Here is a 16,058-nt window from a genome sequence, read left to right as displayed (position 1 = left end):
ATATTTAAAATAAAAATAAAAAATTTATAAGATATAGACAAAGTTTATGTTAAAATGACTTAACTATTCATAATAATTGGGTTTAAAAAGGTAACATATTATATAGGTCATATTCACGATTATAACATGTTGAGTTAAATGAGTCATAAACGGGTTATATGGGTTGAATCCCTTAATTCTAACCCGACACGGTTAAGAAAACGGGTTAATTGTGTCGACTCTTTTATTACTCAAACTTAAACCCTTTTAACTCGTATCGTGTCATAATTTGCCACCCTCACGTACATTTGATTCTTCTAAAACCAAACCCTTTTTATGCACCGAGAGAGAATCGAAGGACGACCTCGACCCTAATGACAAAGTATTGTCATGCCAAATTAAGTTTTGGGTCAGGCCTATAGTTTGAAGCTTAAGCCCAATTCAATGAAAACAACTATAGTTTATTTATCTTTTAAAATATCTTCTCCTCTTTTCCTCCTATTAAATGGAAAGGATGACCTCATTTCTTTCCTTTTCATCCAACCACAAACTTCTCTTTCCATCATCAAAAAAAGTAGAAATGTCGTGTCAACATATTATTTTTGCATTACAACGTCATCCGCCAAACAACTCTTATTTTATTTTCTTATTTGAATTGAACTCTTATTCAATTCTCTCTCTCTATAAATAGATTATTTTTTATTTTAATAAAGCTCCACTAATATCTTCTTTTTATTTTTTATAGTATAAATAAAAAAGGGTAAAACTTTATCATTAGTAGTGCACACTCTTATCCGTAAGATTAAGAAATGTTTTTTTACTCAAAGGAGGTGCTCACTGTAAGATGTTCTGAAGATTTTAGAAAATAAAAAATTATTTTAAAAGAATTATAAAAGATATTTTATGAAAATAATTTTTTTATAATAGCCTTCAAAAACTGTTTTTAAGAAAACTGTAACTAAACAAGTTTTGTACAGAGTACAATTTTTTATTTTTATTCTAAAATTTATATAAATATAGAAAAATATTATAAAATTTTAAATTAAACATACTTATATATCTATTTAAGATGTGTAACGATTATGAGCTAAATTTAGCCTACAAATTAATCATTATTCTTTAAGATTGAGAAAAAGAAATGAGATAAATATGTAAGTATGACATTATTTTTTTAATCTATTTATTTCACGGATAAATTATTACATAGTAGGCCATTGATTCCAACCCAATCACAATGCCTAATCAAATAATGTATGGTAATCTTTATTCAATTTTTTTTTAGTTTAGGGGCGTTAATTTGATCGGACTATATAACAAAATATCGTGTTTGGTATAGACTTCTAAATTCACATTTGTTTAGTTTTCTCAATATTTTTCTATCTATTTTACTAAACCAAATGAGTCCACACCTAAAACAAATGAAATTAATAAATTATTACTCCATATATATATATTTTTTCAAGTGAAATGAATTACTCCAATTAACAACCAAATAAATATTGAAATCCTTACTAAAATATATAGCGAGTTCTAGTATTTACCACAAAAAAAAATTTACTTGTCTTTATTTTTCCTTTCAGAGCGAGTATCTTTCTTTTAATTTTGGTGAATTCTTTGCAGAGTCTATGTAATAGTGGTTTGCCCACTTTTTACTAAATTTTCGTTTTAGTTTTTATTTTTTGGCGACCAACCAATACTTATATATACCTTCATGTGACAACAATTGAGATTTGGCAGGACACACATGGATGCTCAGAGTCATATACGGACATATATAACAAATACCAGAGGCTCTTAACACTGACCCAGTTGTTATAACTGAATAAACTGTCAATCATCATTGTTCACTGACCTGTTCAAGCAAGAGATCGGACTTGTCTTGCAGAACTGAATTGCAATGCTCATCCCAGAACTTGGTGATGCATAACACCTGTTTGTGGTAATGCCTCTTAGAAGTCATTTACTCTGCTTGGTACCTCATGTATTTCACAAGTCAATAGATTGCCATCCTGTGCATGTACTTAACGGAATTTGCTGTTATGGGTTATGTTTTTTCAGGTTATGCAGCTTTTGGGTTTATATAATTTTGAATTTGAGGTGAAGTTATAGAAGAGAATGAGAGTGGATGGTGACTTGGCTTCTTAATCTGTAAGGAAAATGCGGTTTGTGGGCTGGCCAACTGTTTGCCAGAGGAACCTACTAAAATGCACCATACCACAAAGCATAGGCCTAGTTGGGGTCAATATAGGTAAGCTCTTGCTCGCTTACGCATTTTCAACTTTTTCATGTTTTTGAAATCATTTTATATACCCTGATATCTGGACAATATCTGAAAACGAAATCATTTGATTATGGAGTACTTAACGGCGGAAAATATATATTTTGTTCAGAATTTAAGGAATGAAGTGTTCTTATAATGATGAGTCCAATTCTTCCAATTCTTCTTCTTTTGATAATTACACTGTATGCATACTTAAAGGAAAAGTATGTAAACTTTCTACTTGGTAGTGCAAGCTTTTGCTGGTCTATAATTCAAGTTGAATTAGATTATTTATCCCTTGTAACAGGGAGAGGGATCAAAAGACTGCTGAGTCGTTCAGTTTCTTCTACCCTTGAAGCAGTTGGCAATGACAGTGATAGGGATATTGGCAAAATGACACTGGCAAAAGAATTAGCCTGTTTAGTTGAGGAAACTTCTGACCATGGCAAGAAGAGACCCAAAACACGCATGGAGCTTAAGAGGTTACTTGAGCTCCGTGTAAAGAAGAGGGTGAAGGAACAATATACAAATGGGAAGTTTCAAGACCTTATGACAAAAGTTGTTGCCAATCCAAAAACTCTTCGGGATGCTTATGATTCTATTAGAGTCAACTCAAATGTCGACTTAGCACTGGATGGTGACAACATCCCGTTTGAATCTATAGCAGAAGAGCTCTTTTGTGGGAATTTTGATATAAGTGCCAATATATTCTCCATCTCAACAAGGGGTGCAAAGAAGGAAGTCCTTATCCTTCCAAATCTGAAGTTGAAGGTTGTTCAAGAAGCCATTAGAATAGTTTTGGAAGTTGTTTTCAAGCCCCACTTTTCTAAGATTTCGCATGGTTGTCGAAGTGGGAGGGGTCACTCCTCGGCATTGAAATACATCTGCAAAGAAATCTCTAATCCCGATTGGTGGTTCACATTGCTTGTTAACAAAAAGCTTGATGCTGCTATCCTTGCCAAACTCATCTCAGCTATGGAGAATAAGATAGAAGACCCCAACTTATACAGCACCCTCCAGAGCATGTTTGATGCACAGGTGCTCAATCTGGAGTTTGGGGGCTTCCCCAAAGGCCATGGTCTTCCACAAGAGGGAGTGTTGTCCCCAATTTTAATAAATATATATCTTGATCTCCTTGACTGTGAATTGTACAGTATGTCGATGAGATATGAAGCTTTGGATATGGGGCTTCATTGTGAACAGGATGGATCCCACTCAAAGCTACGTAGCTGGTTTAGGAGGCAGATGAAAGGCAATAGTATCCAAGACACTGGAGGGGAGAAGTCTCATGTAAGATTACACTCTTGTCGCTTCATGGATGAGATATATTTTGCTATTTCAGGTTCCAAAGAAGTAGCTCTTGCTTTCAAGTCTGAAATCCAAAGTTACTTGCAGAATTATCTCCACTTGGATGTTGATAATCAAACAGAAATATTGCCATGTAATGGTCCGCATGGTGTTCGATTTCTTGGCACTTTGGTTAGAAGAAGTGTGAGAGAAAGTCCGGCAGTAAGAGCTGTTCACAAGTTAAAGGAAAAAGTTAAGATGTTTGCTTCACAGAAACAAGAGTATTGGGACGCTGAAAATGTCAGAATAGGGAAGAAATGGCTGGCTCATGGATTGAAGAAAGTTAAAGAATCAGAGATTAAGCATTTATCTGATAGTAGCTCTCTTTTGAGTCAAATTTCCAGATTCCGTAAGTCTGGGATGGAAACTGATCACTGGTACAAAGTCTTGCTAAAGATATGGATGCAAGACATAAATGTCAAATTTGCAGACAGTGAGGAATTTATCTTAGCCAAGTATATTGCAGAACCAGCTCTTCCCCGAGAACTAAGAGACTCCTTTTATGAATTTCAGAAGCGTGCAGAGGAATATGTTTCTTCCGAGACAGCTTCAACTCTTGCTCTTTTGCCTACTTCCATCTCTTCTGAATCTGTCACCACCACGGAGATTGTTGCTCCTGTAGACATCATAAAGAAGCATCTCTTACGATATGGGCTGATAAATACCAAAGGATTCGGCCGTACATCTCATGTGCTTATTTTACAAGATAACATTCAAATTATTGACTGGTTTTCAGGTTTAGTTTCTCGATGGCTTAGATGGTACAGTGAATGCAGCAATTTTGGTGAGATAAAGCTAATGATTTCAGATCAAATAAGGAAGTCTTGTATCTGCACACTGGCAGCCAAGTACCGAATGCCTGAAACTGAGATAGAGAATCGTTTTGATTCAGAATTGAGCAGAATACCCTCGACCCAAGAGATAGAACTTGAGATGGCAAGTGAGACATTAGATTCAAAAGATTTCAATTTTAGTGAGTCATTAATGTACGGAATTTCTTACAGTGGTTTGTGTTTACTATCCTTAGCAAGAATGGTGAGCCAGTCAAGGCCTTGCAACTGTTTTGTTATGGGGTGTATGGCTACGGCTCCATGTGTATACACCCTTCATGTGATGGAGAGACAGAGATTCCCCGGTTGGAAGACAGGGTTTCCAAGTTGCATTCATCCGAGTTTGAATAAAAGACGAATCGGGTTGTGTAAACAGCATCTAAAGGATTTGTATCTTGGCCATATATCTCTCCAATCTATTGATTTTGGTGCTTGGAAATGACACTATCCAAGAAGTTAAGAAGAGCAATGCTTAAGCAGCAAAAGGCCCTCCCTATTGACAACTCAATGACGGAACAATTTCACAGTTCAGTGTGAAGAAACTCTCTAGTGGGCTTCTGGTGAAGAACTTTAATGGGTCTTTGACCTTTGTAGACCTAGAGTTTATTTTTCACACCATTGTTGAAGAGACTGCAATTATTTTCATTAAATTCTGCACAGAAAGTAAGGTAGGTAGGACATGCTGAGAGAGAAGTTTCTTGCCCGTTTACCTGAACCCCAGGGCAGAAAATCCAACGACATTCTTGCAATTTAATGCTGCCATCTGATCATCAACAATTTCCAACGGCAGACAACAACATTTTATTAATTATTGGTGAGAAGGGTTGCTTCAGTTTCTTTGCCTCGTATCTTTCATAGTTTCATGGAGAAGTTATATGTATACTTTTTGTTGAAGCCTGTATGAAATACTCTATATTTTTGGTGGAGGAATGAAGAAAAAGAAAATTGTAATATAGCTTGTATATATATTGTTTGCATTTCTCATATATTTCTATTACTCTGCAATTTGACAAATAACTGCAGGCTTTAGCTAGATGACAGGGCCTTATAGTGACAATTCCAAAGAGCAGCTTAGAAGTCCATTGATGCATTCAGCTTAAGCCCATACACCTGTGCTGTCAAAAGTGAAGTCCATAGATAATCCTCTCACTCAAAGGTCCATTAGAGAATATTCAAAATCCTTGGAGGCTCTTATCTTTGATAGGCTTGGATATTCCCTTTTTTTTTTTTTTGGTCTTCAGGATACCAACAGTTCTACTGTACATTAACCTTTGTGCATTGCACTAATGGACAACAATATCTACATATTCTTTTGAATGGAGTGTTGTGACGTTTCTGATTTTTGCCATTTTTTATTTTTCCTGAATTTCGTTGACACAGGGGTATTTTGGTCTTTTCACATTTTTCGTACGGGATTCTAGTTGAGCACTTGCATTTTGTGCATTTCAATTTACGTGAATTAAGTGGTATTTTATGTGTTGCATTATATGTGTGTAGTGTAGAAATTGAAGTAAAAGAAAAAGGGAAAAGAAAATCAAAGTGGTGAGACCCATCACTATATCAAAAGTGGTCTAGAGACCACATTTCCAACCATTCACTCTCTCTCCCTGCTGGTTCTCTCTCTCCCACTCTCTTGATTGCTTTTTCTTTTTCTTTTCTCAATCAATCTTTGAGACTTGATTACTTCTTCATTTCTTACCCGATTTGTGTGCCGTTTGAGGCAAAACGAAGCCCACGAGGAACTCTACACATCCATACCAGCAATTCTAGATTTGGTGCCCTCCTTGATTTTCGAATTCCTTGACCCATTTCAAGGGTTTTGCTCATTTTGAGGTAGAGGCATCCTAATTCACATTATTCATGCACCTTTGTGAGTTATTCTACTTGAATTGTGTTATAGCATACTTGTTAGTGTTAATTGTAGCTTAAAATGTCTTGATTGTATATATGTGAATATGTGAAGACTTGTCTTGATTGTGCTATATGAGAAGCATGCTTATATAATGAGTTCTATGCCTATTGTATTGTTCACATGCTATGAATAGTGTATGAAAGCATGTCCTATTGTATTTAGTGATAATCCATTATTGTTTAAATTTTAAAAGTATGAGAACATGCTTACTTGTGTTGTGTCAAATTTCTCATTTCATAGAATTGACATCATGAGACATGCATGTACACCATTGGGTTGCATGAAGGGAAGAAATTGTTTTTGAAATGAAAATGGGGAGTTTTGGAAAAGAAGATTTTGATGAAAGTGTTTTGGAAAAACCCGATCGCTGCGGAGTTACCAACGGACCGGTAGGTTAATATAACCTAGAGGGAACTAGGGAGATTGCAATAGCATGATTGAGTTATCTGGTGTAACGATCCCAAAACTAATGCCAAGAATTTTTTTTTTTTTTTTAAAATTCGGCATAACCTCCCCTAAAAATGGACCTTCCGCAACCTGTTTAAATGCATAATTAACCTGTCATGCAACTAATTTCCGAATTCACGGCAACAAAAGATAATGATACAACCTACTAATCTAGACAATGCTTCAAGCTAGGATTATCCTTCCATTCATCAACAAGTTACATATCATCAAGTTCGCATCCCATATGTCATCAAGTATCATAAGTGTATTACATGATCATGGTTCTTCAAAAGAAATTTACATCATTACACCTTTGGAATTTTACAAAAAATGAGGGATGAACAAAGGAGTAGTCTATTACAAAATAACAAGGAAAATGCTCCTCTAGCAACTTTCAAAGTTGAGGTGGACTGTCGTCCACCGGTTCTTTTCCAAGACCTGAAAAAAAATATATAGATATAGGGGTGAGCATATAGCTCAGCAGAGACACTCAAGACACAAATCTTGTGTCCTTGTGAATTCAAGCAAAGCATAGGCCAATGGGAGATAGGGATCATACAACGTAGGGGATCAAATACAACATACAATTCAATTCCAATTATAAACAATGCAATGCATGTCAATGACACTCCCCATTTTCATTCTCAAAACCATCACTTTCAAACGTTAATACAGTCCGCCCTTTGGTAACCCCGCCGCGACACGAGAGTAGGATTGGCTAATGTCCCTGACCCTTGGTAACCCCGCGGCGTCATTATAGGGCCCAGCTAGCTCAACCACACTAGGACGACTCCCTAGTCCCCTCTAGGCTATATTAATCTCCGGCCCGTTGGTAACCCCGCAGCGACCGGGTTTCGCATAAAATCATTTCATTAAAAACACTTTCCCGAAATTTCCCCTTTTTGAAGCAAATTAATTCTTTCCCTTTTCCTGCCCAATGTTAATGCATGAATACCTCAATGACATACACAAGTTCATCATTCCATACTTTATCCAATTTAAGCAACATGGCATAATTCGCAAGAATAATCAAGAAAGTCATAACATGCTTATACATAACAAGTTCTAGCACAATGAACATATATAATCAAGTCCTAAACATGCTTCACATAGAACAATCAACAAATATAGTCACACAACTAACATATATGCATACATATCAACAATTCTCTAGATTTTAAACAACTAATCAAATTAAACAGCAATTAGAGGCAATTAACTCACTAAGGTACAAGATTTCATGAATTAAGGGCCCCTACCTCAAGATTGCACCAAAACCCTAGAAAATGGGTCCTCAAATTCGAGCTCCAAGGAAGACTCAAAACTGGAAATTGATGGTATAGATGTATAGAGCTTGACACGAGCTTCGTTTTGCCTCAAACGGAACCTAATTCCAACAAGAAATGAGTGAGAAATCTAACCTCAAAGTTGAAACCAAAAAATAAGAGAAAAATGAGCTTACGGGTTGAAAGAGAGATGCACGAAGAGAGAGAAAGGGAATCAGGAAAATGAGACCAACTTTATGGTCCTGCCCCTTTTCTAAAGTGCCTTGTGGGCCCCACCATTAAATTATTTTTCTTTTACTTTTATAATACACTACACACACACAATAAATACACAGACATCACATTCTCCCCAACTTATAAGGATTTCGTCCTCGAAATCAAGACATACCTAAGGAAGAAAACAACGCTGGGTACTTGGACCGAACCTCCTGTTCGAGCTCTCAAGTAGCTTCCTCGACTCCGTGGTGTCTCCAAAGGACTTTCACCATTGGTATCGTCTTGTTCCTCAATACCTTCTGTTGTGTGTTAAGAATCTGAATTGGTCCTTCCTCGTAGGAAACATCCTCATCAATGTCCACATCTACCCAACTCAAAATGTGAGATGGATCCGGTTCGTACTTCCGTAACATCGATACATGAAAAACATTGTGGACCCTATCCAACTGTGGTGGCAAAGCAAGCCTGTAGGCAACCTCTCCTACTCAGTCCAAAATCTCAAACGGTCCAATAAATCGTGGCGACAACTTGCCACTTTTTCCGAATCTCATCAATCCCTTCCGTGGAGAAACTCATAGAAAAACGTGGTCTCCCACCTCAAAGGATAACGGTCGTCTCCGCTTATCCGCATAGCTCTTCTGTCGGCTCTGAGCTGTAAGTAACCTCTGTCTTATCAACTTAATCTTCTCAGTAGTCTCGAGTACAATGTCGGGTCCTAAGGCGGCTGTCTCACCTACCTCAGTCCAACAAACAGGAGACTTACAAGGTCTACCATACAACGCCTCAAATGGAGCCATCTGGATACTCGCTTGATAACAGTTGTTGTAGGCAAACTCAATAAGTGGAAGGTGATCCTCCCAACTACCACCCAAGTCAAGCACACATGCCCGAAGCATATCCTCCAAAATCTGGATAGTACGCTCCGACTGACTGTCCGTCTGTGGATGGAATGCCGTACTAAGATGCAACGCTGAACCAAACACTACTTGAAGTCCTTCCCAGAACTTCGAAGTGAACTTAGCATCCCTATCTGACACAATGGTTACAGGAACTCTATGCAACCTTACAATCTCCTTCACATAAAGAACACCAAACTTCTCTGCATCATCTGTTGCCTTAATAGGCAAAAAGTGAGCCGTCTTGGTCAATCTGTCAATGATGACCCATACGGCCTCATTGCCCCTTCGTGACCTTGGAAAACCTGTCACAAAATCCATAGTGATATGCTCCCATTTCCATTGCGCTACAGGTAATGGTTGCAACAAACTTGCTGGCCTCTGATGCTCGGCCTTCACTTGCTGACAGGTAAGGCATCTAGCCACAAACTGTGCAACATCATTTTTCATCCCGCTCCACCAATATTGACGTCTCAAATTGTGATACATTTTAGTACCACCTGGATGAACTGCAAAACGGGAAGTGTGAAACTCCTGTAGGACATCCTCACGACATACTGTGGGAACCACCAACAAACCCCTGAACCGTAGACCCCCATCTGCATGCAAGGCCCAATCTTTCACTGTCTCACCACTAGAGATCAAAGCGTGGATGGCATCTAAGTCCGGGTCTTGTCTCTGTGACTCAATCACTCGTACAATAAGAATGGGCTGAGCCACAAGACTAAATAAGAATGCCGACTCACTGTAACCATCATCATCAAAACACTGTAATCCCATCTCCGCCAAATCTTCAAGCATCTTCCACTTCCGAATAGCCAGACAGGCCAAAGTTCTACGAGATTTTCGGCTTAAGGCATCTGCTACCACATTTGCCTTGCCCGGATGATACTGCAAGTCAAAATTGTAGTCCTCCAAGAATTCGACCCATCGCCTCTGTCTGTTGTTCAAGTCCTATTGGGAGAAAAGGCACTTAAGACTTCTATGATATGAAAATACCTCGAATCTCTCACCATACAAGTAATGTCTCCAACACTTCAAGGCAAATACAACTGCCGCTAACTCCAGGTCATGAGTAGGGTAGTTGTACTTGTGATTCTTCAACTGTCGAGACCCATAAGCCACTACTCTACCATCCTACATCAACACACATCCCAACCCGTCACGTGAAGCATCACAATAGATCACATAACCCAAGCCACGCTCAGGTATCACCAACACTGGAGCTGTAGTCAATCTCGTCTTCAACTCCTGAAAAGATGAATCATAGGCCTTATTCCAGACAAACTTGACCCCTTTCCGGGTCAAACGGGTCATAGGAGCTGCCAAACGGGAGAAATCCTTCACAAATCTCCGATAGTAACCCGCTAAACCAAGGAAACTGCGGATCTCAAACACATTCTTGGGTCGCTCCTAAGTCAAAACTGCTTCAACCTTTGATGGATCAACTGATACTCCACCTTCTGAAACAACATGCCCCAAAAACTTCACCTCATGTAGCCAAAACTCACATTTTTCGTATTTGGCATACAATCGGTGCTCCCGCAAAATCTGTAAAACAATACTCAAATGGACCTCGTGATCTTCCCGAGTCCGTGAGTACACAAGAATGTCATCCACGAAAACTACCACAAACTGGTCCAAGTAATCGTGAAAGACGCGGTTCATCAAGTCCATGAATGCCACTGGCGCATTAGTCAAGCCAAAAGGTATAACAAGGAACTCATAGTGTCCATACCATGTACAGAATGCTGTCTTCAGGATATCCTCATCCCTAACCCGCAATTGATAATAGCCAGACCTCAAGTCCATCTTCGAGAAACAACTGGCTCCCCTCAACTGATCAAATAAATCATCTATCCTTGGTAAAGGATACTTGTTCTTGATGGTGGCATGATTCAACTTCCGGTAATCAATGCACAACCTCAAAGATCCATCTTTCTTCTTAGCAAATAAGACCGGTGCGCCCCACGGTGACACACTCGGTCGGATGAAACCTTTCATCCTCAAATCATCAAGCTGCCTCTTCAATTCTTCCAATTCAACTGGTGCCATACGATACGGTGCCATAGAAATCAGCACAGTACCATGCATCAAATCAATAGTGAACTTCACTTCTCGGTGTGGAGGCAACTCTGTCAAATCTCCTGGAAAAACATCCAAGAAGTCACAAACAATCGCTGGATAAACTTTTCCCACGACATCATCTTCTTCGGCTAGAAGACTAGCTAAGAAATAATCACCATGACTTCGTCCACGAACTCCATAAAATGATAAAATGTGGGAATCACTCCGATCTCCCACGAAAAAGAAACAGTCTCCCTCGGGAGTGAAAACTGTAACCCTTCCTCTGTAACAGTCGATCGTGGCATGAAATGAAGCCAACCAATCCATCCCGAGAATGACATTAAAGCTAGTCATCTCCAGAAGGATAAGGTCAAACACAAAGGTACGCCCGGCTATCACAATGAAACAATCCCACACAACTTGGCTCAATGACACTGAAACCCCAACTGGCGTATCAACATATAACGCCCGATCCATGAAACTAACCTCTAACCCCGATGCAAGTGCAAATGATGATGAAATGAAAGAATGAGATGCACAAGAGTCAAACAAAACACGGGCCCAACAACCAAACACTGAAAATATACCTCGAAGAACTGACGGTCCAGAAGATGCATCGGTCTATGCCAGTGCAAAAACACGTCCCTATGGTACCTGTGCCTGAGGACTGCCAACCTGAACACCTAACTGCTGCACTGACATAGTAGGAGTATCCCTCCTAACTGATCGTGAACCCTGTGAAAACATAGTAGGCTGTGGTGGTGGTGGTCTGAAACCTGACTAAACTGTAGCAGATTGTGACGGCCTCTGCTGTGACCCTCTGCCACTAATAGTGCCTGCTCTCTGACTCGGATAATCACGAATCAAGTGACCCTGCTGGCCACACCCTGCTGCACTGACATAGTAGGAGTATCCCTCCTAACTGATCGTGAACCCTGTGAAGACATAGTAGGCTGTGGTGGTGGTGGTCTGAAACCTGACTAAACTGTAGCAAATTGTGACGGCCTCTGCTGTGACCCTCTGCCACTAATAGTGCCTGCTCTCTGACTCGGACAATCACGAATCAAGTGACCCTGCTGGCCACACCCATAACAAGCCTTCGGAGCTGACGAAACTGAAGACGATCTCATCGGACAACTGGACTTGTAATGTCCGGGCTGCTGACACTGATAACAAACAACTGCACTCCTGTCAGATCCAGCTGGCATAGGAGTGGTAGGAGCAGATCTTGTAGACTGTTGCCCCTAAAACTGAGATGGACTGCCCCTGTTCCTTTTCCAAGAAGATCCCTCTGAGGATGGCCCTGCACCCCTCTTTTGCTTCAATTGCTCTCTTCTTGCATCCTTCTCTCTATTGTCATCCTCCAGCATCAAAGCCCTTTCCACTGCTTCAGAGTAAACCTTAATAAACTGTGCCGTGATCAACGGCCTCATTCAATCATTAAGACCCGAGACAAACTTCCGAGTCTTGTTAGCTTCATCTCTCACCACTTCTGGAGCAAAACGGGAGAATGAGGTGAACTTGTTCTCGTATTCCGCCACTGACATGCTCCCTTGAATAAGGTTATGAAACTAGTCTTGTAACTCCCATCTTTTGGAAAGCGGAAAGTACTTCTCATAAAACAGTTCCTTGAACCTGTCCCAACTCATCTCTTCAATCTTGTACTGGTTAGTGATAGATTTCCACCAAACCTTGGCATCCATAGCAAACTTGTAAGTTGCTAGGATGATCTTCAAGTGATCCTCTGTCACATCCATTGAGGTTAACTGAGTTTCAACTTGATCCATGTAGTTGTCGGCTACCATTGGATCCGCACCGCCCTCAAACATAACTGGCATCAACTGAGAAAACCCCTTAATGATCTTGAGACGCTTCTGAGCTGGCGTCTCCTCAACTTGAACTGTAGGTTGTGGTGCCGACTGCGACTGAGCAGCAATCGTTGCCCTCACGACATTTTGCAACAAACGATTAAACTCCAGTGCCACAGAACCTTCACCCACTTCTACGGGTGCTTCAACATTATCTCTCCTTGTGGGGACAGTTCTCAGGGGAATCAAGTCCCTAAGAAGTGTGTCATCATCATTTAGCTCCTCCGGATTAGAGCTAAAGCTCTCGCCAACATCGCCCCTTGTTGGCCTAGGGCCAATTTCTCTAGGTTCCTCACGCCGTGACATCGTGCTATAAAACGAGAAAACGATTCAGAAACATGACACTAAGGTCCACTGTGGACGACTCAACAAGAATTAATACCGTACAACACTTAGCATGCAAGACTATGCAAGAAACATTTTAACATAAACAAGTAAGCAGTAAGCACATAGGCAGTTAAGCATGCTCATTTAAGTAAAATATCACGTAGCAAGTAGTCAAGTAAGCAACTCAAACAACATTCCATGTAACCCTAAGTAGGCCTCTACCCGTCGTCCTAAAGGTTTTCGAACCTTTGCTCTGATACCAAATTTGTAACGATCCCAAAACTAATGCCAAGAATTTTTTTTTTTAAAAAAAATTCGACATAACCTCCCCTAAAAATGGACCTACCGCAACCTGTTTAAATGCATAATTAACCTGTCATGCAACTAATTTCCGAATTCACGGCAACAAAAGATAATGATACAACCTACTAATCTAGACAATGCTTCAAGCTAGGATTATCCTTCCATTTATCAACAAGTTACATATCATCAAGTTCGCATCCCATATGTCATCAAGTATCATAAATGTATTACATGATCATGGTTCTTCAAAAGAAATTTACATCATTACACCTTTGGAATTTTACAAAAAATGAGGGATGAACAAAGGAGTAGTCTATTACAAAATAACAAGGAAAATGCTCCTCTAGCAACTTTCAAAGTTGGGGTGGACTGTAGTCCACCGGTTCTTTTCCAAGACCTGAAAAAATATATATAGATATAGGGGTGAGCATATAGCTCAGCAGAGACACTTAAGACACAAATCTTGTGTCCTTGTGAATTCAAGCAAAGCATAGGCCAATGGGAGATAGGGATCATACAACGTAGGGGATCAAATACAACATACAATTCAATTCCAATTATAAACAATGCAATGCAATGCAATGCATGTCAATGACACTCCCCATTTTCATTCTCAAAACCATCACTTTCAAACGTTAATACAGCCCGCCCTTTGGTAACCCCGCCGCGACACGAGAGGAGGATTGGCTAGTGTCCCTAACCCTTGGTAACCCCGCAGCGTCATTATGGGGCCCAACTAGCTCAACCACACTAGGGCGACTCCCTAGTCCCCTCTAGGCTATATTAACCTCCGGCCCGTTGGTAACCCCGCAACGACCGGGTTTCGCATAAAATCATTTCATCAAAAACACTTTCCCGAAATTTTCCCTTTTTGAAGCAAATTAATTCTTTCCCTTTTCCTGCCCAATGTTAATGCATGAATACCTCAATGACATACACAAGTTCATCATTCCATACTTTATCCAATTTAAGCAACATGGCATAATTCGCAAGAATAATCAAGAAAGTCATAACATGCTTATACATAACAAGTTCTAGCACAATAAACATATATAATCAAGTCCTAAACATGCTTCACATAGAACAATCAACAAATATAGTCACACAACTAACATATATGCATACATATCAACAATTCTCTAGATTTTAAACAACTAATCAAATTAAACAGCAATTAGAGGCAATTAACTCGCTAAGGTACAAGATTTCATGAATTAAGGGCCCCTACCTCAAGATTGCACCAAAACCCTAGAAAATGGGTCCTCAAATTCGAGCTCCAAGGAAGACTCAAAACTGGAAATTGATGGTATGGATGTATAGAGCTTGACACGAGTTTCGTTTTGCCTCAAACGGAACCTAATTCCAACAAGAAATGAGTGAGAAATCTAACCTCAAAGTTGAAACCAAAAAATAAGAGAAAAATGAGCTTACGGGTTAAGAGAGAGATGCACGAAGAGAGAGAAAGGGAATCAGGAAAATGAGACCAACTTTATGGTCTTGCCCCTTTTCTAAAGTGCCTTGTGGGCCCCACCATTAAATTATTTTTCTTTTACTTTTATAATACACTACACACACACAATAAATACACAGACATCACATCTGGGCCCCATAATGACGTTGTGGAGTTACCAAATGTCAAGGACAATGGCCAATCCTTCTCTCGGTGCTACGGAGTCACCAAAGGGGGTTACATTAACAGTTTGAAAGCAATGTTTCTGATTGTGAAAAATGGGGAGCGATATCGGCATGCATTGCATCTCCATTGCATCTTATTATTTGTGTTGAGAAGGATAACCCTGTTGTATTCTCCCCTATGTGGTATGACCCCAACTCCTATTCGCTTATTCTTTGTTTTGGATTCACGGGGTCTCATGAGGTGTGTCTTAGGCGTCACCTGTTGAGCAAATTGCTCACCCCACTATATTGATATTTTTTTTCGGGACATGACAAAGAAACGGCGGATGACAATTCACCGCAAGCTTGAAAGTTGTTTGAAGACCATATTGTTATTTTGTACCTTGGCCATTTTATGTATAATCATTTTATGGGGGAACGTAATTAAGTGATACATGGCCATGTAATGTAAGAATGAAGCCTCACTTTTAATTGATGTAAATGGGATTAACATAACTATGATGTATAGCCTTATGTAAAGGTAATCCAGTGATGTTTTATGTGATCACGATGTTGGTATTTTGGTCTTTGATGGTTAGTAATTTCATTTCCAATGACTTAGCCGAGTTTGAACCATTGTAAAGGTTCCATTTTCAGTTCCCACTTCATTTCCAAGTACTGCAGACTAGTTTGCAGGTTCTGGGCA

The 16,058-nt window shown here is 39.5% G+C and overlaps 1 protein-coding gene and 1 long non-coding RNA gene across 2 annotated transcripts; one reads left to right on the top strand and one right to left on the bottom strand.

The window, feature by feature from the left end:
• The first annotated feature begins 1,338 nt into the window (after positions 1 to 1,338).
• Positions 1,339 to 6,246, top strand: LOC132285583 (nuclear intron maturase 4, mitochondrial). Its single transcript, XM_059787774.1, has 3 exons — positions 1,339 to 1,918; positions 2,038 to 2,227; positions 2,547 to 6,246. Exons 2-3 carry the CDS (start codon positions 2,137 to 2,139, stop codon positions 4,856 to 4,858), a joined length of 2,403 nt encoding a protein of 800 aa, XP_059643757.1. The 5' UTR covers positions 1,339 to 1,918; positions 2,038 to 2,136; the 3' UTR covers positions 4,859 to 6,246.
• A 696-nt stretch (positions 6,247 to 6,942) lies between these two features.
• LOC132285220 (uncharacterized) lies at positions 6,943 to 8,110 on the bottom strand. The gene is made up of 2 exons (XR_009472477.1): positions 8,035 to 8,110; positions 6,943 to 7,213 (listed from the first exon to the last, which is right to left on the bottom strand). It is a non-coding gene; the product is annotated as an uncharacterized LOC132285220 (long non-coding RNA).
• Between the last annotated feature and the right edge of the window lie 7,948 nt (positions 8,111 to 16,058).

Source organism: Cornus florida, unplaced genomic scaffold (assembly GCF_030987335.1).
Source record: "Cornus florida cultivar Cherokee Brave unplaced genomic scaffold, ASM3098733v1 CherokeeBrave_3.0.0_Hap2_Chr11, whole genome shotgun sequence".
Lineage (NCBI taxonomy): Eukaryota > Viridiplantae > Streptophyta > Magnoliopsida > Cornales > Cornaceae > Cornus > Cornus florida.
The sequence above is the reverse complement of the archived record's forward strand: the minus strand, read 5'-3'. Positions and strand labels throughout refer to the sequence as shown.